At 44.5% G+C, this 26823-nt stretch overlaps 1 protein-coding gene across 1 annotated transcript; it reads right to left on the bottom strand.

Annotated features, from left to right (window-relative positions):
- Nucleotides 1–5787: 5787 nt before the first annotated feature.
- On the bottom strand, nt 5788–25755 carry LOC110501605 (insulin receptor substrate 2). Its single transcript, XM_021579289.3, has 2 exons — nt 20422–25755; nt 5788–8696 (listed from the first exon to the last, which is right to left on the bottom strand). The coding sequence occupies exons 1-2, from the start codon at nt 23756–23758 to the stop codon at nt 8692–8694; spliced, it is 3342 nt and encodes a 1113-aa protein (XP_021434964.2). The 5' UTR covers nt 23759–25755; the 3' UTR covers nt 5788–8691.
- Between the last annotated feature and the right edge of the window lie 1068 nt (nt 25756–26823).

The following is a 26823-nucleotide window of genomic DNA, read 5'->3' as shown; positions in this document are numbered from 1 at the left end:
GCAGTGTGCCAATGCATGTATCACTTTATCAGAAGTACGTCATCAATGACATACGAAGCGTCATTTGATCAAGTGCTTTTTCAAACAATTTGTTGCAAAATGCGAGATCCCAGTGTTTGCGTTGTTGTTTCTGTGCTTTCTTCTATTCCAAGCTGCCTTTAACTTGTTTGGGATAGGGGGCAGCATTTTCACTTTTGGATGAACAGCGTGCCCAGTGTGAACTGCCTCCTACTCAGTCCCAGATGCTAATATGTACATATTATTAGTAGTAGTATTGGATAGAAAACACTCTGAAGTTTCTAAAACTGTTTGAATGGTGTCTGTGAGTATAACAGAACTCATATAGCAGGCAAAAACCTGAGAAAAAAATCCAAACAGGAAGTGGAAAATCTGAGGTTTGTAGTTTTTGAACTCCCTATTGAATACACAGTGGGATATGGATAAAGTTGCACTTCCTAGCGCTTTCACTAGATGTCAACCGTCTTTAGAACCGTCTTTAGAAACTTGAATGAGGATTCTACTGTGATGTGGAGCCGGATGGGAGCTCTTTGAATCAATGGTCTGCCTACAGCCTCGTTCTCAGTCACGCGCTTTCACTTGAGAGGTAGCTGTCGTTCCATTGCTTCTCTACAGACATAGGAATTCTCCGGTTGGAACATTATTGAACTTTTATGATAACAACATCCTAAAGATTGATTCTATACTTAATTTGACAAGTTTCTTTGACCTGTAATATAACTTTTTGAAGGTTTCGTCCGAATGGACCAGATCGCACATTTGGATTTGTTTACCAAACGCCCTAACAAAAGAAGCTATTGGACATAAATGGACATAAATTATGGACATTATCGAACAAAACAATTATTTATTGTTGGCTGGGTGGTGATCTAACATAATCGTTTGTGGAGCTTTCCCTGTAAAGCATTTTTTAAATCAGACACTGTGGCTGGATTAATGAGAATGTTATCTTTAAAATGGTGCCTAATACTTGAGAAATTTGATTTATGAGGTTTCTGTTGATTTGTATTTGGCACCCTGCCATTTCATTGGCTTTTGGTGAGCAGAACCCCAGTCCTAAACAGGTTAAACACCAACCTCTACTGGAGACCGTACTTTTGTACAAAACGATTTACCTGACTGGCAGCTTAGCAGGTAAAGTAGGGAACAATGGAACAGTCAGTGATGTAACAGTATGATGTTGAATCCTGTTGAAGGTACACTATTAGAAATGTTTTAATTTGAAACCACATTTTCTGCACTGTTTTTCAAATGGTTTGTTTTATTTAGTATAGTATAAGGGTCTGTCTTCAACATCCTAAATAATGGCAGGCGAAAAATGGAAGCGTGATGTAAGACGTGAAACTGTTTGTCATTCCAACTGATTATAGGCTACTAAAGCCAACGGATAGGAATAACATATATCTAATAATCACACACTGCTATTTATTGCTGACCAGCAATCAGTACAATTTGGTGAACGCACCAAAGCCTGCAAAATGCCTTTGTTTCCCATCACTAATGATAACTGAGCAACACACCAGATGAACAGGAATGACATTTACTCTCATGGGTAGTTAAAAAGAACTAGCTGAATGCCACACCCCTACTAAACTACGCCTCCAGTCTTCTGATCTGACGAGCTGTGTCATATCGCTATAAGCCAGCACCCAGCGTCAATAACCCAGCTGTTTTTGAAGAAAACTACCCAACTAAGTGACCCAATGCCTGCAACCCAGAAAATCACATACTCAAGAAGAGTACAACCCTAAACACACACACACAAACATACACTTGGAAAGTATTGGCATGTGTTTGAAGTCTATTTTCAAATTCAAATATTTATATGCTCCACGCATTTGAATCCAGGTCTGTTTGATATTTGAAATAATGCATTTGGAAATAAGAATTGTAAAATAGCACACACACACACACACACACACACAATGTATTCAGTCAAAAACAGTGGTTCCAAACTGTGGGTCACGGCAGGAGTCCAGGTGGGTCGCAGGATGACATTTCTTTGTGCATTGTTTCAAAGTATTTCATTATTATACAGTACATTTCATAAAATTGGACACAAGTACCAGTGTTGAAAAAAGTACCCAATTGTCATGCTCGACTAAAAGTAAAGATACACTACATGACCAAAAGTATATGGACACCGCATGGTTGAACATCGCATTCCAAAACCATGGGCATTAATATGGAGTTGGTAGCTCCTTTGCTGCTATAACAGCCTCCACTCTTCTGGGAAGGCCTTCCACTAAATGTTGGACCATTGCTGCAGGAACTTGCTACCGTTCAGCCACAAGATCATTAGTGAGGTTGGGCACTGATGTTAGGCCATTAGGCCTGGCTCGCAGTCAGTGTTCCAATTCATCCCAAAGGTGTTCAATGGGGTTGGACTTCGCTTTGTGCATGGGGCATAGTCATGCTGAAACAGGAAAGGTCCTTCCCCAAACTGTTGGCACAAAGTTGGAAGCACAGAATCATCTAGAATGTCATTATGTGCTGTAGTGTTAGGATTTCCCTCCACTGTAACTAAGGGGCTCGAACCATGAAAGCAACCCCAGACCATTATTCCTCCTCCACAAAACTTTACAGTTGGCACTATGCATTGGGGCAGGTAGTGTTCTCCTAGATTTGTCAGTTGGACTGCCAGATGGTGAAGCATGATTTATCACTCCAGAGAATGCGTTTCTACTGCTCCAAATGACAATGGCGACGAGATTTACCCCGCTCCAGCTAAAGCTTGCCATTGCGCATGGTGATCTTAGGCTCATGTGCGGCTGCTCCATCATGAAAACCCACTTCTTGTGCTGACCTTGTTTCCAGAGGCATTTTGGAACTCGGCTGCAAGTGTTGCAACCGAGGACAGGAGATTTTTACGCATTTCAGTACTCGGTGGTCCCATTCTGTGAGCTTGTGTGGCCTATCACTTCGGGGCTGAGCCGTTGTTGCTCCTAGACGTTTCCACTTCACAATAAGTGGAAACGCAGGGCAAAAATTTGGCAAACTACATTTTTACTATATGACTAAAAGTCTAAAGGTATTTGTTTTTAAATATATTTAAGTATCAAAGGTAAATGTAATTGCTAAAAGTGCCAGGGGCACACTCCAACACTAATTTACAAACAAAGGATTTGTGTTTAGTGGGGTGGCAGGTAGCCTAGTGGTTAGATTGTTGGGTCAGTAACCGATCGGTTGCTAGATCAAATTTCTGCGCTCACAAGGTAAAAAGCTGTTGTTCTGCCCCTGAACGAGGCAGTTAACCCACTGTCCTTAGGCTATCATTGTAAATAAGAATTTGTTCTTAACTGACTTGCCAAGTTCATTTTTTTTAAAGTAAGTTCCCCACATTAGAGAGTAGGATTCTTCATTTTATAAGTGTGTGAATTGGACCATTCCTGTTCTGCTAAACATTTGAGTACTTTTGGGTGTCAGGGAAAATGTATGGAGTAAAAAGTAAAATATTTTCGTTGGGAATGTAGTGGAGTAAAAGTCAAAGTTGTAAAAAATATATATATAAATAGTATCTACTTAAGTAGTACTTTACAGTATTTTTACTTACACCCACACTCAAATTACATTCAGTTAAATGTTTTGGAGAAAAGGGGTTTATTAACTTGCTTAGCAAGTTAATTAGCAATTAGCAATTTAACTTGCTCTTTGCTCTGGGTATGTTTTTTCATAGCTCAGCTTGTGGTGGGTTTTGAGTCAACCTGGGCTAAAACACCACACTACAGACACCATAGTGAACCAAATTGCATTAGTAACCCCGTGCTGATTGGTTCCGGTAAGGCTGAACATTCCATTTCCTCACCACAGTCTTGACTGTATCTGGCTCATGTGTCACTCTCTGTTATATCCTCCAGTAACCCCTCACTGTAAACACAGGGGACCTGACCTGACCTGGGCCTCACACATATTTCAGAATACAGGCTACAGCATGATATTACCCTTTCACACAATATTTTGTAATTGTGACAGTCATGATGGATTGTGTGTGTGTGTGTGTGTGTGTGTGTGTGTGTGTGTGTGTGTGTGTGTGTGTGTGTGTCCATAGAGAACATTTTGTCTGTGTTTAGCCTGATACATTCATCTTTATTTAATAGGGCAAAATAGTGTGCTTAATTAGGCCTAACGAGCAGAGAGGGAGGAGAGACGTGATGGATGGAACCTCATTTAGAGAGAACAGGTGAGCCCTCTCCTGTCAGAATCCTCAGTCCTTTCAGGATTGTAAGATTTTTGGCAAAATCAACAATTCCCTGCATATTATGCCAGGGCTTGCATCTTTGACCAATCCCTATTACCGCATAAAACAGTAAAGTCATCGCAATATTACCGCATATACAGTAACAGTCCGCTCAATGCACTACAAAATCGCAATTTTAACCAATCACCACACTGTCAACAAACCTTTTCCGTCATCAGCGCACTTTCATGACAAATTGCACTAAATCATTGTTAATTGCCATGCAACATTTCAGAATTATGTCAGCAAAGTCAAGCATTTTGGCCCGCAAATGTCACGCTACTGAATCCTTCAATCCTATATCCCTCTCTCCTACCCCCTTCAATCCTTTGCGATTAAGATCCACGCTGTAGATCCATTGAAATGTAATGGTAATTTCCGATTGAGCATATGCAACGTTTACCGTGAATCCAGTCTCTGCGAAAGTGAAAACATTGCCTTTAAATTTCAATCGCTATGGATTGAATCTAACCCTGACCCTTTCTGTTACCCCTCTTTACTAACTTGGGTACAACCAGTCCTTCATTCCTGTGTTATATTCTACCCAGGCTACTGTGATTCCTCTCTGTAATATATGCTTCTTTAGCCCCTGCCCCACACAGCTCTACCTGCTCAGGACAGAACTGAAATAATAGACTGGGTTTGATTTGGTCTGTTGTCCCTCGAAACCAACTCTTCACACTCATAAACATGTCAACACACAAATATGTCTCATCCTCTCACCTACACACACATGCTACATGCACACAATAACAATCTTACCCACCCCCTCACAAACATACACACCCCACCCTCCCCCCAACACACACATGCATTCAAAATACAATCACCTCCCTCCATAAACTCTGCCCCCCATACACATACCCCCCCCCCCAAACACACACTTATATCCCAACCAGACTGTTACACTGATACCTGGTTTCTCAGCCTTAATTACCATTTTAATTAGCACAGCTGTGAGAAGGACTAATCTGACAGCATGTGGCTGAGGGCACAGGATCATAATCCCATCACTGCTTTTTTTTATTCCCTCACAGTTCTGCATGTCGCTGACGACAAGCTAGTCTAATTACTATTGTAAGGGGTCGAGGAGAAGGGCAGGTGGAAGTGGAAGGGGAATTGGGAAGGAGGAAGATAATGGGTGCAGGGGGAGTGGAGAGGGGCAAAACAATAACAGTTTTAATGCTAGAGGATGCTAAGATAATTCTTCTCATTTGTTCATATTGCTACTGGGGTGTTGTTCAATGGACAGAAATCATAGAACAACACTTACTGAAGGACACTAGCAGAGAGGGAACAGAGGAACATGAGTGGCTAAGACACAAAGGACATTCTGAGAGAGGGATATTATTTGATGTAATGAAGAAACCCTGTCATTGAACAAGGCCTAAAACGAATTGAGTCATCTGGTGTCTGAGGAGACTGGTGATGCTCCTTCATTCTGCCATTCAGATGAGAGAGAAAAACAACTCCACAGTCGTTTGTGAAGAAATATAGAGGAGAGGAAAGAGAGAGAAGACAGAGACATTAGCTTTCTTAAATAGTGTTATTCTTTATTGCATGTGTCTATAAAGAATCAATACAGTCCAAAGCCATGGTAACTACACTAGGTTTAAATTATCATCTCTTAGTAGAATCACAATAAGCCATAAGATATTAAGTATTTACAATGGAAGACACAGCAAGTTAAGCTAGTTTGTCATGTTATCTTATCCTTTAGATGCTAAATTAAAACCCAACGGGAACGTTATCCAAATGCAAAAAACACTGCTCAAATCACCAATAGGCTCCAATAGCAAAAACAAACAAAAACGTTCCAATAGAAATTGGCAGAATTTTTTTTACAAAGAGGCCAAAAAATTATATGTTTTGAGGTTTAACAAAGATTATTAACATAGTATTTATAAATGTGGTACCTCTCTGTAAAGAAATGTAAATATTGCATATGCCATTCGTGAATTGTACCTAAGTAGCAAGAATTAACTTTTAATTAATAATTTCTCTTAAAATCTATCTTGGCATTACAGCATTAGAAAATGTCCTTGTAGTGGCATTCATTTCACAAGACCATCCTGTAATAATAGTTTCAAAAAATCAAGTCCAAACTTTGTTGCTTGGCGTATATAACAATAATTAGTGCTTTCATTTCCAAGAATTCACTCCAAACACATATATACAGTACAAACAACATAAGTTATCATATTTAACTTAAAATATCTCCAAAGCTAAAGGTTCAGCTTGCACTCACTTGTAATTCTCTGTATTTGTACATTATTTACAGTATATAGGCAAACGTTGAGTACCAACAAACTCAAAGTAAGTGACACTGCTTTTCGTATCTGTTTTTTTTTTTGTTGTCTCATTCTGCATGAAGTTGTTGTAGTAGTTGTTTTTATTAGTATTGGTGTGGTATTTCTCCTTGCTGTCACGGTGGTTACATTCCCCAAGAGGAGAACATGGAATAGACTACATTCAAAAGTGTCTTGTGTTTACAATCTAGGGAGTTTGTAAGTGCAAGACCGTGCAGCGTCAGCTCTGGTGTCTCCTCACTCAGTGTCAGATCCCAAAGCAGCAGCGATGGCTTCAATCGTGTCAAAACCTCCCTGAACAGCCAGGTGTGTGTATGTGTCTGCCCACCCGCCCAATGACAGCTCACCTATGTGCCAAATAGCCTATCACAGCTTACCAGAGGCTCAGTGCTGAGGCATCATGTGAGAAAACATGTCACAGGTGGGTTGTTGTGAGTAAACAAGGTAATAGGTTAAAGTATATAAAGGTACCTTCCGCTTTGTCTCTATAATGGTGTTTTAGTCACTAAAGACTACCAGAAGCCCAGGTCAAACTGGGATGTGTGTGTGACGATGGTGTGCATGTCCTACTCCAAAAAAATCCTCCTAGGTCCCGTTTTCCTTCTCTTCTCTGTATTTGCATTGTGTGTGTGGAATAATGCCTAAGAGATTCTTCTCCTAACCTTTGTATGCAATGATACATATATTACTATGACATTAATATATAGTACCTATATGTGAACAAACTGTAATAATCTCAGGAATCTATGATAGCAGAGGGAAAGAGGAAAGATTTCTTCCTCTCCGGCTGCTCAGACAAAAATTCCATCTCCATGGCGATCGGTTTAAGTCTTAGATATTCTGCGTGTTTATAGGTCCAAACTAAATGTCTGTCAGTAACAGTGGACAGTAGATAAGTAAGGCTTTGGATTGGTGTTCATAAATTCATTCACCTGTGAAAATAAATAAATATATCTCTGTATGCACTGAGTGTAGAAAACATTACGAACACCTTCCTAATATTGAGTTGCACCCCCTTTTGCCCTCAGAACAGCCTCAAATCGTCGGGGCATGGACTCTACAAGGTGTCGAAAGCATTCCACAGGGATGCTGGCCCATGTTGACTCCAATGCATCCCACAGTTGTGTCAAATTGGCTGGATGTCCTTTGGGTGGTGGACCATTCTTGATACACACTGGAAACTGTTGAGCGTGAAAAACCCAGCAGCGTTGCAGTTCTTGACACACTCAAACCAGTGCGCCTGGCACCTACCACAATACCCCGTTCAAAGGCACTTAAATATTTTGTTTAGCCCATTCACCCTCAATGGCACACATACACAATCCATGTCTCAATTGAAGTGGCTTTAACAAGTGACATCAATAAGGGATCATAGCTTTCACCTGGATTCAACTGATCAGTTTATGTCATGGAAAGAGCAGGTGTTCCTAATGTTTTGTACAATTCTGGTGTGTAAATAAGTACTAACCTGGTTTGCTCTGAGGTAGGCTTTTAAGCAACTGTTAACTTAGTACATTGTTATATACTGAATATGTTCGTAAAATGCCAACTCTCTTTCGTACAAATTTAGTGTACACATCCACACAAACACATATACACAACAAAGTGCATAAATAAATAAATATGTGATGTGTACGTATATATAACGTGTGGGAGTGGGAGTGTGTGGAATATCTCCAGGTTTGGTTCACAGGTTATTAAAGTGAGGGTAACTGGCCCTGTCAGCCAAAGCCAAATGAAAACCAGTGGAATAATAATAATAATTATAATAATTATTTTGCAGAAGTAACTTTGTATGTACATAGATATTCATCGATGAGTACAGTCCTTTAAGTTGTAGTTGTTCAGAGAGCAGCAGCGACGGACCCTTAATATTTGGGTGCCGAATGTGGGGAGGATAGGAAGCTTGGAAGGGGGGGTGTCCACATTGCCGTGACGATGGTGGTCCCGTTGACCCCTGGGGAGGGGATAGTGGAGGTTAAAGGTTGTCTACTGCAGCACATGGTCCAGCTGTCTGCGTGGCGACTTTGTCACTGGGCTGCAGATTTATCCCTCATTCACAGCCAGGCGAACAAGAGAGAGGGAGCGAGGAACAGGGGGTGTAAGAGGGGGCGGTGCCATCAGTGTTCAGTCTGATTGGAGAGAAAGAGAAACAGAGAGGGGAGGGATTTGGTTAAATAGGTTGCTGTATGTATCTACTAGCAAATTACACATACAGGTATAGGAATACATTACATTTTCTGTCCCACTACGCTCTCGCTATCTTTTCCTTTGAAAATGATGTGTGTGTGCATGAGTGTGATGTTGTTTTGTGTGTGTGTCAGTTAGTGCTTGTATGGGTCTGTGTTTGTCGTCATTGGAGACTGTACTCCGTCAGCTGCATAGTGCTAAATGCCACGGTTTTCCCCCTGCCGCAAAAGCACCTGCTCCCAGCTGACGCACACACACACACACACACACACACACACACACACACACACACACACACACACACACACACACACACACACACACACACACACCATTCCCCCTTGCTGAAGAACACTTATTCCATACTTGGTAACAGAGTGGGGATACACCGTTTGACCTTTCTCTCCTGTGGCTCCCATTCCAACCTCATAAATCACTCGCACATACACATTATGTTCTTCTATCTTCATGGGAACCTAAAATACATTTCTAACCCTAACCCCTCACCCAAACCCTAATTCTAACCACAACTCTAATTGTAACTGTAAACCTAACCCCTTAGTGTAAAATAACCTTTGTCCTCATGGAGACGTGGGAAATGTCCCCACGAGGGTGAATTTTCCTTGTTTTACTATCCTTGTGGGGACTTTTGGTTATTTTAGGTCCCCACAAGGATATAAGAACCAACCCACAGCTAAGAATACAGAACTCACAGAAGCACATACAGATGTAGGATCTTAAACTTGAGCCAGTGATTACAGCAGGAAAATAATCCTGCAGCAATAGGAAATGTGATTAAAACAAACACCCACTGACAAACATGTACGTATACACAGTGTTTTTCTGGCCTTGTGTAAGCTCTCTCTCTCTCTCTTTCACCCTTGCTCCTGTGTACTTGTTTGTGCAGTGTGATTTGCATGCAGTGCTCACATGGCAGCGGAAGTCTCAGCTAACAGCACATAGCAATGCCTCACTCACTCCTCCCTTTTCCAAGCAGAGAACAAGAGGTGTTTTCACAGAGCTCGATGTGATCGTCACTCTCTTAAACAAACCCCCAATTCAGAACCCCCAGTGTTACAACACACACACACACACACACACACACACACACACACACACACCAGAACTTGAAACATAAAGGTCAGCCCAAAACACTAAAATACTGGTACTTTTCCAGACTACTGATCCCCTATATCCACCGACTAGGAGAAAGAGAGGAATCTGGTTAATACAAGTGCACTGCTTATACCCAAAACTTCAGTCACAGAGGAGGAGCAGTACATCGTATACTATAGTATATAGAGGAGTGATTCACACACACACACACACACGAGGCTGATTAGCGTCTCCATTAACCTGCTAAGCACATTAGAAGGGCTGACCCATTTCCACAGACATCCTGTCTCACCATGTGCTGTGCTCTGTCTGAGACAGTAAACCAGGAAGCAGGACCTAGCCTGGTACTGGGAACCAAACCTCATAGCTGTCCAACCTTACCAAAATGCAGTATATATGTTTTATTATTATTTTCGGCAAATCGTTTTCAGTGTAAACTTAAACGACTAAAACCCTATATAAAGTTTGTAGACACAAACCTCTTTTTGCTTTGTCATTATGGAGTATTGTGTGTAGATTGATGGAGGGGTCTAAATACTTTCTGAATGTATATCTTTCTTAATCAGATCATCGTTGAAAACCAACAATCACCAAAATAAAAAATAGACAGTCAGGGAGAATCTAATTAATTTTGTGATAATGTTTGAGACACTTGATAGCATAAGAACATGGCAAAATGTGTAGAATTGCAGGAAATATGCTTTAAAATTATAGATTTCCTAGGGGAAACACTGAGGTAGGTTACAAAACCTAGCCATAACACTACACCTAATAACGCACACTACCCACATGAAAAATACTATACAATATACTATGGTATAAATACTATATATAGTATTAACAGTAGTGTTTTGAGGGCCTTTACTGTATTCACTGTAGTATACTGTAGAATTTATAGTTCAACTATCGCATGAATCAAATCAAATTGTATTGGTCACGTACCAATATTTAGCATATGTGTAGCGAAATGCTTGTGTTCCTAGCTCCAACAGTGCAGTAGTACCTAACAATTCACAACAATACACACTAATCTAAAAGTAAAGAGAATGGAATTAAGAAATATATAAACATTAGGACAAGCAATGTCGGAATTGCATTGACTAAAATACAGTAGAATACATATGAGTAAAGCAGTATTTAAACATTATCAAAGTGACTGCGTGGCCACACACGCCTCATGGGTGAACAGGGAGTACAGGAGGGGTCTAAGCACGCACCCTTGTGGGGCCCCTGTGTTGTGGATCAGCGTAGTGGAGGTGTTGTTTCATGCCATCACCACCTGAGGGCGGCCCGCCAGGAAGTCCAGGACCCAGTTGCACAAAGCGGGGTTCAGACCCAGAGCCCCACGCTTAATGAGGAGCTTGGTGGGTACTATGGTGTTGAAGGCTGAGCTATAGCAGCATTCTTACTTAGGTATTCTTCTTGTCCAGATGGGATAGGGCAGTGCGTAGTGCGATGGTATTTGCATCGTCTGTGGATCTATTGGGGCGGTATGCAAATTGAAGTGGGTCTAGGGTGTCAGGTAAGGTGGACGTTATATGATCCTTAACTAGCCTCTCAAAGCACTTCAAGATGATAGACGTGAGTGCTACAGGGTGATAATCAGTTAGTTCAGTTACATTTGCTTTCTTGGGTACAGGAACAATGGTGGACATCTTGAAACAAGTGGGGACAGCAGAATGGCATAGCGAGACATTGAATATCTCCATAAAGTCTCCAGCCAGCTAGTCTGCACATGTTCTGAGGACGTGGCTACTGATGCCATCTGGGCCGGCAGACTTGCAAGGGTTAACATGCTTAAATGTCTTACTCACGTTGGCAAAACAATCTTGAAGCATGTATTCCGATTGGTCAGACCAGCATTGAATAGACCTTAGCAGGGGTACTTCCTGTTTGAGTTTCTGCCTTAAGGGAGGAGCAGAATGGAGTCGTGATCTGATTTGCCAAAGGGAGGGCAGGGTAGGGCCCTATAGCCATCCCGGAAGGGAAAATAACAATGGTCAAGAGTTTTTGAAGCGTGAGTACTAAAGTCAATGTGTTGATTTCAAAACTTCTTCTGTTTTCTATATCATGTAGGGAACAAAATATATGGTCTATTCTTGGCATGTGGGTTTCACAATTATTGGTGGCACAAATTGCGATATTGGGGAGGGTAATGGGCAGGATATATGCAAATTAAATACTGTATTTACTATAGTTAAAAAAAGTGTAATGTTTTTGTGGACTGTAGTGTTTTTGCAGATATTACAGTATACTATAGTATTCTACAACATTATATAGTAACTACTACACATGATCGAGGGATACTACAGTGTGAAGTAGAGTATTCTACAATATACTACAGTTTACAATATAACTCTACAATAAGTACTGTAGAATTCTATAGTAAACTGTAATCATTTTTCATGTGGGTACTCATAACAACACAGCTGATAAAATGCCTTCTCACTTCTGTGTTCAAACTAGAAATTAAAACAACTGCTGTGAATTTTGCCCTCACTCTCCCTGTCCCACACACACCACTCTGAGTGGTCAATTGTGTTGTATGTGTGGGACGGGAAGAGGGGGGCAAAGTTCACAGTAGTAGTTTGAATTTCACAGGGCCAATTACACCAAGGCCCAGTCACTTTCCCTGAGGGGTCAGGGAAAGGAGGAAAGGGTCGGAAAACCAGAGTAACACAATCAACCTGACACACAGACATGAGAATGTGGTGAGGCCATGCGTGTGTGCCAGCAGGGCCGGTTCAGACCTGTTGATTGCAGACACAGGGGTATGAGGGAGTGGGGATGAGGGAAGGTTGCCGGGAATCAGAGTTGAATCATCTCAAGACACACAGGCCAGGTCTCTAAACACACATCTCTGGTTACCAATCACACACTCCTGCCCAGCTATCACAATCTCCTTTTGTCAGTGGAGACTCAACCAGCCCTGTTGAGTGCAGTGTGTCAGCTGAGAAAGACAACCTCTCCTAACACAGCTAATCTTACACACGCTAATCACAGAGGGAGAGAGATAGAGAGCGAGGGGGAGAGGGAGGGATAAATGAACCCGTTACTCTGTAACCCTCCCCCTTGCAGCCATGCCACACAGACCCTGCTACCCATCCCTGGAAGGTACCCCTACCCCGTCCCACACGTACACACTGCTCTCTACATGAGTTATGTATTTCTCACTGGCTATATTTAGACCTGCATCTCTCAGGCCAGGAACACTCTACCACACACACACACACAGTACTATACTGCTAGTACAGTAGTTTAAAGTACAGTAAACATGTTGTTATGTGCTTACTAGTTGATTTATATGGTTCTCCTAGCAGTAGTTGATTTATATGCTTCTACTAGCAGTAGCATAGCTCAGACATAACAGGCCTGTAGCTCTCCTAACAGGACATACCCCAATGTAGCCTTTCTGCCACGCCTGAAGAGGGAGGGGGGGACATGGGGAGATGTAATATCATCAGCCATCGCTCTCCCTTCTCCGCTCTCCTTCTCTCTCTTCTCAGCAAGTCAAGAGCCCACAGGACAAACAAACAACAAACAAACACCAAACAGACAACAACAACATCCACGTTGTTTACATTGCTAACATGGTCAGCTCCTCCTCCTATCTAGGCCACCCACACACAGACACACCCACAAGCTTCCAGGAAGGACACACACGTTTAACACATTCATAACAAACACATTATACATTCATAACACACACACAAAGACAGCTAATCACACAACAAGTGATGTATGTAGGGAGGAGAGGGAGGTAGTGGTGTGTGTAGGGAAGGGAGGGGGTAGTGGTGTATGTGTATGTATGGGGATAGTGGTGTATGTGTATGTCGGGGGGTAGTGGTGTATGTAGGGAGGAGAGGGGGTAGTGGTGTAAGTAGAGAGGGGAGGGGGGTAGTGGTGTATGTAGGGAGGGGAGGGGGTAGTGGTGTATGTAGGGAGTAGTGGTGTATGTGGGGGGGTAGTGGTGTATGTAGGGAGGGGAGGGGTAGTGGTGTAAGTAGGGGGGTAGTGGTGTATGTAGGGAGGGGAGGGGGTAGTAGTGTAAGTAGAGAGAGGAGGGGGGTAGTGGTGTATGTAGGGGGGTAGTGGTGTATGTAGGGAGGGGAGGGGGTAGTGGTGTATGTAGGGGGGTAGTGGTGTATGTGGGGGGATGGTGGTGTATGTAGGGAGGGGAGGTAGATGTTTTGTTTCGGCACAGGGTTGTGTTAAAAAATCATGTGAAATGTGAACATTTCCATTTTTGAGAGAGGAAGAGGGAGGGAAAAAGAATGAACTAAAGAAAGAAGGATAAGAAGGAATGGGTGAGGAGATCACGTAAAAACCGCTTGGCATTGTCCAAATAGGCCTAAATTACTAAACGAGGTCAGACAATAACCATCACTACCATTACAGCCATTACATTTCCTCTGATTGTATAAAGTCATTATCGCAATAGCATATTACATTAGTCACACACACATCTGTCCAACCGCCAAGTGCTTCTCTGTGCACGGGGAGAAATGCGTTCATTTAAAATCATGTCACATGCTGGGCAATTATATTCAGTCACGGCACAAGCCCTTAAAGAGAGCCCAGCACCCATTTCTATTCTATTATTACAAATCGCATGTGTTTATATTTCTTTTTCAATATTTATTTTTCAACGCGCACGAACACACACGTGTTCTGGGACACAGATTAAACTTCATCACAAATGGCCAAGGTAATCCAACAACACACTAATCTAGCCATTTGTACGACCATGTCTCAGAGCACTACTCGCACCCACACACATGCAGTTGACATCTGACTGACTGGCAAACATAAACATACACATTGTTCTGCGGAGAGGAAAGGACATGAGAGCTGTGTTATGATGTAACTGTAGTAGTTGGCTGAGGGACTGAAGCCTGTATCTGAGAAGTCAGGACATGAGCACAATGAGGCTTAATTGATCCTAACTTCAACTCACCTCACTGTTTGGGAAAAACACCTCAGTGTGTGTGCTCTCCGTTCCCCTAACTCAAAACAAGCTGCTCAACAATGTCTAATCCTGAACAGAATGTAATCCTCCTTAACTCCCAGCTAAATGGAGGGAACATTGACAGAGTTTTTATCTACCCATGGAACATCCCGCCCTAGTTTACTCAAAGGTACTGTAACGGACAGGGAGGGAGGGAGGAAGGGGGGGTGAGGTGAAAGACGGGTGAAAGAGAGAGACAGGGGAGGGAGGGAGGGAGGGGGGTGAGGTGAAAGACGGGTGAAAGAGAGAGACAGGGGAGGGAGGGAGGGAGGGAGGGAGGGAGGGAGGGAGGGAGGGAGGGAGGGAGGGAGGGAGGGAGGGAGGTGAAAGACGGGTGAAAGAGAGAGACAGGGGAGGGAGGGAGGGAGGACAGGTGTGGACAAAATATATATTTTTTAAATATGCCACTACATCTAGGTTTATTATAGGACTGCTCTATAATTAACCACACACAGCAGCTGACAATTCAATCAGACTTTTTCAGCACTGCTATGCTATCCTCTAAAATCACACCACCTCAGTAAAGTTAATTTAGTTAACTAATTTAGTTCAAATTAATGAAAGCCATTATTCTATTCAAAGTCCATAAAACAGAAGGCAATTCAAGGAATTCCTGTAATGGGGCTGATTAGCTATCTGATGAGCTACTTGTTTAATTAGTCATTAAACAAACCTCCGTGGTCTGGCCTTAAAGCCAATCAGTGGCACTCAGCTGGAACTAGGCACTATAGACAGAAGGCTCTCTGGAAGGAGAGAGAGAGGAGGGCAGAGACCAACTGACTGGGAGGCCAGATCACATGATTTACCGAAAAGAGAAACTAATGCTAGAAAAAGTGAGGGAGATAAAGAAAGAGAGAGAGGGAGTGAGTGAAAGAGGGAGAGAGAGAGAGAGTAGGATATGGGATAGAGTGATATTTGGCTTTTTGCCCCACACCCCATCCCAACCCCCCCTCTCTCCACCATCTCTCTCTCTGTCCGTCTCTCCTCCTTTCTCTCTGTCCGTCTCTCCTCTCTCTCTCTCTCTCTCTCTGTTGTTGTGGCAGATGGTGCTGGTCATTAGCGTATTGTCACTCCCTCTGAAGGGCCAGATAACCAGTGCTTGGAGGCGCAGGTGCAAGACCCCGGCCATCACCATCTGCTAACACACACGGGCATACTCACAAACACACACTGAGGTAGAGAGGGAAGGAAAAGGGGTGAGAGGGTTTGGTCAGGGCTCCTAAATAAAAACATGAAGAGAGTGAGTCAGTCAACTCCCCCGTCTCCCTCTGTCTGTACCAAACACCTGACTAACCCCGGCCAGAGAAGAGAGAGAGAGAGAGAGAGAGCTCTGGTAAACAAGGGGAAGACATGAGGAATGGAGAGAGGCAGGAGAGAGGGATGATAAAGAGCTTCAGAGAAAAACAGAGAACGTCAGGTGACAAAAGAGAGGTAGAAGATAGACAGAGAGATAAAGATTAGAGAGAAAGTCAGACACAGAGAGAACGAGACAGTAGGGGAGATAAATAGCTAAATACTGAATAGTGTGCATGTTTCTTCTGTTTGCTGATATCTGGTGTTTCTCAGGCAAAATGCTAATCCCAACAGCCCTTGCACACCCAAGGGCAGTTCAAAGGTCACACTTCTGATGGGAGCATAGTGAGGGGTGGGGGTGGGCCGTACAGGGGCGTGTTGAAATTTAAACAGCCTCCAACCCACTCAGAGACCCCTCACCCCATCCCCTGTCAGTGAGTGTATGCATTTTCCCAAACCAAAACAACAACACTGGCAAAAACGCTATCGACCGACCATCAGCTCAATGAGCCAATAAACTAATACATCTCAAACCCTGATCCCTCATTCACAAAAACACAAGGCCAGAGTAATCTACACACAGATACACACAGCAGCTGTCACACTAACACACGTGTGCACACACGTTTAGAACAGGATGTCAGGCCCATATCCTTAGTGTGTAGGTAAAGAGCTTTGAAGGCTTTATCTCTAATATAATGTGTTTGTCAAAAGAGCAGCAGGCACACACACACAATAAAAAAGGTAATTTCAGCCTCAGATGATTTGCATTTCAAATCTAGCCACTCGAAAATGAATGTGAGCATGTGGAATGTAGACTGTCTCGCCTTGTGATGGTGAGGGGAGAATGTGGAAAAGCCGGTAATATCTTAGTAAACACACACATACACAGTGAGGCCTGTGGCTGAAGTCTAAGCCTCTCTGTGGGGTGGGTGTTTATGATTAGAGTGTTAGTGAGTAGCTGGCTGTCCTGACAGCATTCCTGATCGGGGCAGACTATTGGGCCGTTCCGGAAACACAGCTAACTGTTCTTTCTCCGGCTGATCTTTTGTTTTTCAGGAATCCCGTAAATAACCAGGCAAGCCAGCCACGGCCAACTTTTACCGGATCAACACTGCTCCCTTTCTTTCTATCTTTCTCCCCCTCCTTCGTTCTTTAGCCTCTCCCTCCCTCTACCTACTGGCTCCCTGTGGTCTGTTTTATCATGATTTTGAAAAACAAACTAACGTCACTCCATTCCTCCTCCTCCCATCTCCTCTCCTTCCATAGCCTAGGGCCATGTCTTTCTTCCTGCTCAACTTATTTAGTAGAAAAAAACACATGAGTGCGGAAATGCCTGCCCTACCTAGAAAACAACTCAGCAGACATACTCATGCTCAAATGCACATTCAGAGACAACCCAACAGAAATACCTTATTGCACATGTATATTTTTTTAAATACACTGGCATAATACATACTACAACTACACACACACCCTTGATTTAGTATGTTTGGCCAATAAGCGTGAAGAATTTTAGTTCTTTCGAGAGCAAGTTCAGTGAGTGTGTGTGTGTGTGTGTGTGTGTGTGTGTGTGTGTGTGTGTGTGTGTGTGTGTGTGTGTGTGTGTGTGTACACTATGGTCTGTTTTGTAAAGTTCCTCACAGTAAAAAAAAACAAAAGCATCTCCAGTAGGTTAGAAAAACAAGTGAGCATTCACCTCTCCCAGCAACCTTTGCACAATGCCTGCATTCCTGCCCTGAAGCCCAGTACCTGATAACTGATAAACAACTGACTCACTTGTTTTTCTGGGGGACCCAGTGCACAGACTGCACCCAGCCCTACGGTATACAGCCAGAGAGGGAGACAGATGAGAGAGAAAAGGAGGAAGAGTGAAAGAGGAGGAGGAGAGAGAGAGAGCTCCCTTCACCAGTGCATTGCAGATCACTATGTCAGTGGGGAGCTTCAACAACAACAACATTGTGTAACCACTACCTATAGGCCTACAAGTCATTCATATTTCACCATCAATGTGCAAACCTATTATACAATGGGTACAGATCTATGGTAACTTATGACATAGCGCTTAAAAGGAATATAAATTGTTATTTGATTTTGTACAACAAGATACTGATGCTGCAGTAGACATACAAGGTGAAAGGTCATGTTTTGGTGTCCCCAACTCTCTATCTCATACGGGGACGCATCAATATTTACACATTACATTACCGGGGTTGAAGTGTGATTTGTTAGATGAAAAAACTGTCCCCAAAATATATTTTTTTCCCCATTATCATTTTGAACAGAAATTAGTTTCCTTTCCACTATATTTGCTGTATCCTAAGGTAAACTCTCAGAGCACATATAGCCTAACTGTGTTATAGAAATAAGAAAAACCCTGGTCCATACCCACTGGACACAGATGACAATTCAGTGACGTGGAACAACGTTGATTCAACCAGTGTGTGACCAGTGGGTTGGCTATTCCTAATGGATTGTTCTAGCATGCGGAGGAAAAAATCTTCTGCATCATTGAACCCCTTGGGATGTTTTCTCTAACATTTGTACTAGCGTAGTCTGGTACAAAGATAATAACTACGTAACAGGGACTGCTGCTGGGTGGGACTCGAGGGCACACATTGATCCAGAATAGAAACGACTTCAATTACTTACTTCACAACACCATGCATATTTCCCACAGTCTTGGGCTAACTGATGTACTGTATGGGTGTGACGGGCTACTCCTAATCCAATCCAAATACCACAGTTTACAAGTACTTATTATACTGCTTGCCAGGGCTGGAACATTTACTGTACATTTATCATGGTGCTTCAACTTGCCCTGTCCTGTTTCATCGCATCCACCATCCACATGTTTGATAAATCACGTTTAGAGAAGGAAATAATATCTCAAGTCTATGGTCTAGTTCAGAATTGTCAAGCATCCAGCCCGCGAGGGGGGGCAGTCTGGCCCGCGGGTGGTTTGAGTAAACATCTACATCGAACAAAAATGTCTAATAATGAAAACAACATTTGGGGGGGGGGGAAACAAACTCAATATACTTTAAGTTGACTAAAACCAAATCGAAACTGTGTAGAAATTATACCGTTTCTTGACTGTCCAGCTCACTAATAATCACTGTGCATTCAACGGACCTGCATTCATCCAGTTTCTTGACTGTCCAGCTCGCCAATAGTCACTCGACAGTCAGGGAGCATCGGAAATTCCAAAAACGATGGTTAGAAGACAATTATTTTGTTATTTTTGAGGGAAATTAAATATAACACATTTTTAGTGCAGCCCTCCAGACCTCGTTGAAGACCGAATGTGGCCCAGGGGCTAAATTTGCTTGATATCACTGGTCGAAATAGTAGTCATACTATAAGCACCAATGCATTTGTTTAAACGAACTTGCAATAACAAACAGATGAACACTAAACAGCTTGAAAAACATGGTTGTTTTTCCATATTCATATTTTCCTTGAATATACAGCACATAAAACTGTCACATAAAAAGTAGGCTAATATGCGCGCGCTTCATCATTATAAGACTGCATTGCTTCCGTAAACATATATAGTGTTTCTCTCTCTCTCTCTCATGACTAGGTTGCTCAAAACCATCATGCCGTCTCGCCACCTAATTACAAAGGGCGTGTAAAAAACAAAATGACATTAAATATAGCATGCGTCAACGGTATATCAAATACCAAGTATACAGCCTTGATAAACAGCGCCATTGTAACCACTGCGCAAGTCTGTTTGTTTTTTCCACTTGGGTAAAGTGACAGGGAGCTGCTAGCCCTAGAGCCGGGCAGCAGAGCTCAATTTCACTGCCTGTCGATACATTAGTGTGTACAGTAAGCCACAGTGTAGTGAGTTGGCTGGCTACAGTGGGTTGGTTGAGTTCAGACTATGAGGGATAGAAACCCGTGGTCTGCGTGCCGAGCTATCGCATAATGATAATCACGCGCGCACATAGGCAGCTGCTGTCCGTGCCACATAGGCAGTCTAAATTCTCTGGCATTATTAGAATGTTGGCTTCAGTTTGACACAGCGAACACACAACGTCTCCTTAGGACACGACAAACTTGGAGTGCACTGCTGCTTAGCAACGGGTAGATATGCCAAATAAATGGGTTGCTATCACTAAAGCGATATCTTTACTCAAGCACTGACACACACTGACTGTTTGAATGAACACCTGGATGAATGAATGGGCTCATGATAAGCATGCAAACACACACGCCACACAGAGTCGGCGCTGGCTCACCTTTCACTGCTGTTGCAGTTTCCTTGAAGCCCATTGTGGCATAGGGGCTGGTGTTAAAACCGTTCATGCCCCCCTTGCATCCACACGCTGCCTTGAACCTCAGCAGTCCCTCACTGCCCCCCAGAGTGCTGCAACCCCCCAGGCTCCCTTCCATCAGGTTTAAGGCAATGTAGTTAAGTCCATTCTGGTAGCCTGCCGACGTCTCCCGGCACATGGGGCTGATGCTGTTCCCGTACTCTTCATCTGAACCCTCCGAGCTCCGGACCGGCCGCGACACGTTCTCCACCGATGCCGAGCTGTGCCGCTTGTTGGCATCAGGGGCGAACGACGGGCACACTGGCGTTACCATGGTGGTGGAGGAGAAGGTCTCTGAGCTGTGGCGCCTGCGCCCCTGGGGGTCAGCCCGGATCACCTTTGCCCCCTTGTCTGGGTTGACAGGGGAGATGGAGAGGGACGGACACCCAAGGAAGAAGTTCTCGACAGGAACCGGGGGGGACCCCACTGTACCCTCTCCCCTCAGGGTGAGTCTCTGGACACAGGCAGACGGGCTGGTGGGCAGGGGGGTGGTGGCAGCAGAGGGGCACAGGGTGGCAGGGAGAGGGGCAGAGGGAGGGGGGTTGGTAGGACTGAAGGTCATCTCAGTGTAGTCGTCTTTTACATCACCAACCAGGTATACAGGGCTTGCAAGCTTTTGGAGAGGATATTCCACAACGATTATCTTCTCCTGTTCCTCACTCTCCCTCTGCTCTTCTCTGGGAGGCTGGCTGGGACACAAGGGAAGCACTGAACTCGGCTCCAGGCACCCTATTGAAGAAGGGGAATCGCCGTGTTTGGGAGAGTGCGATCTGACGTCAATGTTGACGTAATCGGAGAGTGGCGGGGAACTCCTCATCAGCCCGTCCACCGAGCCCAGTGATGAACGAGAGCGCTCAGTCATGGCGGAGATGGGCGGGTAGCGTGTAGTGTTGCCAAAGTCAATGTTGATGTACTCCCCGGGACTCCTGGGCTCAGAGGGGAGGGGGTGTTCGATCATACAGGGCAGCGTCCTTAGAGAGTCCAGGGCCAGCCGGGTAGGCCGGCTCACCCTCCCCTTGTGGACCAGACCCCCCTCCTGAGTGACCGTGCCGGCTCTGAGGGGTGAGGGGGCTGAGGAGAGAGTGGAGGTGGGGGGTGTAGCGGAGCAGACAGGTGAGATGGGACAGTAGTTGGATTCTTCCTCTATCCTCTTCTTCTGTAGACTCATCACCACGTACTGGTCTGTGTCTGTAACTCCCTTCCTCTGCGGCTGGGCTTTGAGAGAGCGGGGCAGGGAACTGATGGAGTAAGGCTGTCTGTGGTGAGGGTGAAGCTGGGGGGTAGTGTCTGTGAGGATGTAGTCTGGGGGGGTGAGGGAGACCACGGGGTCCACAGGGGACATGTTGAGGTACTCCCCGTTGGTGAGCTTCCCGTCGGAGCTGTCCACAGACATCTTGGCCCCGCAGAACATTCTCATGTAGCCGCTGTCCTCCAGAGACACGCTTCCAGGGGAGTCGGTATGGGAGCAGAGCCCAGCTGGAGAGGGGTGAGAGCGGGGGTTGATGATCTGCTTGGGGGCCGACACACACATGGGGCTCATGGGCATATAAGCATCACCTTTGACCCACCCTGTCTGAGCGGCAATGCCCGGAGTCATGGGCATGTAGCCACAGTCACCTAGGTGACCGTTGGAGCCTATCTGGACATCACCATAGTCCTCAGGATAGGTAACTTTCGGGGAGGCGGTGTGAGAGCTGCGACCCGATTGGCCGCTACTGGTATAGGTGGCCCTCATAAGCGTGTACTCGTCCAATGAGGTGGAGGAGACCTGTGGCGGCGCCCTGTGCTGGGGCGGGGTGGTAAGGGAGTATGTGCGTTTCCGGTATGCCTTGTCCAGCTCTGGTAACCGGCGGAAACCGTTCTGTTTCTGCCTCTCCATCACCATGTAGCCATGCAAGTCGTTGCTATCCCGGGAGGGGGGTGTGTCTGCCCTTAGGGACTCTGGAGTGTTACTGCTGCGAGTGAGGTACAGGGCTGCAGGACTGGAGCCATACTCATCACAGGAGATGAAGCCGCCATCACTGGGGGAGCCAGAGACAGATGCATTGCAGCTGGAGGGGCGAGGAGCACTGCTTTCAGAGCAAGAGGACAGGCTGACAGGGCTGGGGGTGGCTGTGGGTGGGGAGTGGGACAGAGGCATGGACATGGACTTACTGTGCTGGAGGGAAGAGGATTCAAATGTCCGGCAGTGCTGGGCTGTGATGGTGTTTGAGCTCCCTAATAGGGTCCGGTGAATATCAGGGCTGAGGGGACTCCCGTTCACAGGCAAGGTGCGCGCCATGGTGCCATCTCCCTCACTGGCAGTGCGTATCCGACAGGAGGTGAATTTACTCATGGGGGACTTTTTGGCCATGCTGTCAGTGCGCGACCGTCGCTGGAGCCCGGTCTGGCTTGGGGGAAGGTTGTTGTGGTGCCGCCGGGTGGGCACGGAAATGGGGTTAGTGCCCGATGACTGGCTCTTGCTGCGCGGCCGGAACTCTGACAGCTCCTTCATGGCTTTCATCGCCTCCAGAATAGTCTCGTGGATGTTTTGCGCCACAACGGAGTCGTCAGCCTGCATCCACAGCTCGCCGGGTCCTGTGGCTGCTGACCGGCCGACTTCGATGAAGAAAAAGCTCTCCGAGTGCCCGCATCTCCTAATGTTCATCAGCTGTAAACTGACGGACGCAACATCCGAGTTGAGCTTCACAAAGCTGATAGTCCGGCTGGATAAGCACAGCCTGTACACCCCGGTAAGATTCCGGCTCTGTCCCAGCCCTTTGGATTTTAGGTTAACTTGCCATACCTCCTTATACACAGCCGTTACCGGCGTAATCATCCCGTAGTTCCCCTCATCAAACCCCACCAGCGAGGACGCGGAATTGGATGCGGAGCCGTCTGAGTACACTTTCCCCTCGCTCATTAAATCAGTTAAGACTCTGTACCAATTCTCCTGCTCCTGTTCATTCTCTGCTGCCACAGCAAAATATTCGTCCTTGGTATAGAGGGCGATAAGGTGTTTGTGTTTGGAGTCCGCTCTCTTGTTGATATTGAGGCAGCAGTCCAGCGGAATAACTCTCTTTGCCGCCGACTTGTTTTTCCATTTCTTCTCGCTCTCGTAGTACTCCAGCCGGGCAGGGAAACCCTCGCTCGGCTCCTTCAGAACGAAAAATCGCTTGTGTCCGTGCTTCTGCTTCTTGAGGTATCCACATTTCTTAATTTTGTTGTTGTTAATATTCGCGTTGGATAACAAGTGTCCTCCAGTATTTGGTGGATTTGCCATTCTATCGTTTTTTTTAACAACTCACTTTCCTTAACCTGTTGTTATATCCTCACTTATCGAAGGCTGGAGAGATCAACTGTAGTTTATAGTCCGTATCTCTCCAAGGCTCTGTTTCACTCCAGGCGCCGGTTGTGCGTCCGGCGTATGTAACAGTTTAACAGTAAATAACCCATATCGCTAAGTTACCGAAGTGAAGAGAGAAACAACGTGTGACGTTCTACACGTCAAGCTTTAGTTACAAAAAAAGAGAAGGGCAGGGAAAAATACACACACTGACACTGGGGCGGTGCAAGCCGACGGGGCGTACCTGCAAATTCGCCTATTTGATGAGATCATGGGCTCATTGGTGGACAGGGCTGAATGATAGTGAAAGACTCAGTCAGATGGGAGCGAAAGCCCTCCCACACACTCTCTCTCTCTCTCTCTTTCTCTCTCACACACACACACACTCCTGCCCTCTTCCGACTCACCCTGGGTACGGTTGGAACTGTCAACCCGCTCATCTGTCTATGATGCATTTATGCATAACTGCTTACGTATATACTCTTCTCCCAGGGCAATTTATCAACGTATTCATTAAGAGGCCTATCACAGATCGTGTTGGCTATTTGGGTTAAGTATTGATGTAATCGGTTTGTGCGCAATAAGAATTATTGAGGACACGGTCAATTATCAGTTTATTGATATGAAATAAGAACATTAGCTGTCAGAAGTTTCAGAGTGTATAAACTGATCGAAATTCGTGGGAATGTAGGCATGTAACATTAAGCAGAAGTGTTTCGCTGCACCACAAGCATTTCGTTACACTCGCAATAACATCTTATACATATGTGTTTGTGACCAATAACATTTTCTTTTATTTGATGTTCTAAATGTTAATTTACGCAATTATGTGGTGTCAAGAAAGAATTATGCCTATATTAGCCTACATATCCTAATACAAGGCTTGTGCAACAATATCACCCGTGGCATTTAAATAACAACCCAATGATGATATAAAGCACTATGTCTATTGGCATTTGATTACGCATGCGTTATTACACAATTCAAAAAACACTGTGTGATCTAGTAGATTCTACAATATATTATTCAACTGCGACAACAACGTGACTGAGGCACACGTAGCGAGGGGAGGGTGAGAGGCCCCAGCCGCTGCCCTCCAACTTCAGAAGAAAATAAGCTTCAAGATTAGACTGCGGCTCTGTCACACAACTAGGCTGGGAGGGAGAGCGGGAGAGATCGAGGTAGCGCCTCTGACGCAGGAAACACTCGATAATTCCCCTGCGTCCCCGATCATCATACCCTAGATTCATGTCTGCGCCATGATGGCAAGGGAGTTATGCAGTTCTTCTCCCTCTTTTCCTCTCTTACAACATTGGGCAAGAAGAGAATCATTAAACTGCGAGAGCAAAGCGCGCAGTGTAGTTTGTTACGTAACGCGCGTGCCCACTGATCTATTTTTAATGCGCCCTGGCTCCCAACTGTTCAGTACGAGTAGCTCTAGCGTTTCTGAATACTGTGTCCTTATTTGCATGCGTGGGTATATTTGCCTTTGCAGACTGTGTGTGAGCAAAGGGGTGGTTGTGACCATTGAACATATGGATGCTGTGTGTATTCGATGTTCTGGAGATGATGCCTATATTATTGCGTTTGGGCTAAAGCATACATACACACTGGCAGGGGAGGGAGAGAGCCCCTCTCAACATGAAAACAACAAAAATAGCTATCGCACAACCCCAAATCCTCTCCATGCCACCATCCCAGATTATTTTCCAGTAGAGAGGAGAGGCGGTCTTTTATGAAAACACCCTATTTGTCTGCCAGGCAGGTGATGTAAGGTCGTGTTGTTCTGTTCGGTGGCACTACATTGTACCGGTGACGCAGCTTTTCCAGGAATGGATGATCGAGAGAGGGTTGATGGGATGCTTTAGACACCTACTAACACAATGATCTCCCCTTAATTAGTGCCACTAATACTGTTAATAAAAATTACGTTAAAGTCATTCTTATGTCATGTTTTAAATGGAAATGCTTTCATGCAGTGGTTTGCGAAGAAGATGCACTGCGAATTTAAGATCAGAATTTGAACACAGCAGTGTTAAACGTCAAGGTCATGAACAGTCAAAATCATGTTTTTCATGAAATTAGATGATATTTGGATGAAACTAGTATGATGACCAAAGTATGAACAATTCATGTTGCTTCTACTTTGTTAAAGTTTGATCATAAAATTACTGGTCCCCTCCCCCATGTCAAACACTTGGATTCAGGAGGGTCATTCAAAACTCTGATGCAGTTGTCATATCAACACATCCATCATGGCTGCTGTGAACTACATCACAAGAAACATGTTAAATGGGAGCTGTTGACAACAATAGCCACGTTTTGTATTCACAGTTTTATGCAAGTAAAGTCATACAGTATCAAAAAATAATTCACAACAGCTGTGGAGGAAACAGAACGTTTTGAAGCATTTTTATAAATGCTGACAGATATTTTGTTCATGCAACATGGTGGGATCTTTTTGTGTTGGTAACATTCATTATGTGAGAAATGGTTGTGGAAATGTCTTCATGCGCAAATACTGTATTGATGTAATAACCATAATATTGAAAGTAAACTTCAATATGAGTCACGCGATGACATGGTGTGTAGTCATCCCACTATGACTAGGGAGACCATGCAGTTTATTAGGCTACAAATAACTTAGAATGAACTTCACAGGGTGGTGAAAGTGCACGTGATCTTGATGCCCCCCCCCCCCCCCCCCAAAAAAAAAACAAAACAATGGTCTGATTCTGGTGGCATGATGATCGGTGCTTGACAATGGTTTTGACAAATAAAGCATTCTTGCTCTTATCCATAATCTTTTCATGTAGACTAGCCTACCTGCAGAGCCTACCTGCACTGTATCTGCAAACTGTTGGCTAGACATTTGCTATTTAACGCAACAGTTTTTGTGACAAAACTATCCATAGAGTTGAAAATACAATGGAAATACATTTAACTTTATATTTTATTTGGTACATGAAAACATAGGCGAGAACGTACATTTTCTGTGCACT

The sequence above is a fragment of the Oncorhynchus mykiss genome, chromosome 22, assembly GCF_057628025.1.
Source record: "Oncorhynchus mykiss isolate SJ-2025 chromosome 22, ASM5762802v1, whole genome shotgun sequence".
Classification (NCBI taxonomy): Eukaryota; Metazoa; Chordata; class Actinopteri; order Salmoniformes; family Salmonidae; genus Oncorhynchus; species Oncorhynchus mykiss.
This window is presented reverse-complemented; position numbering and strand designations above follow the sequence as displayed.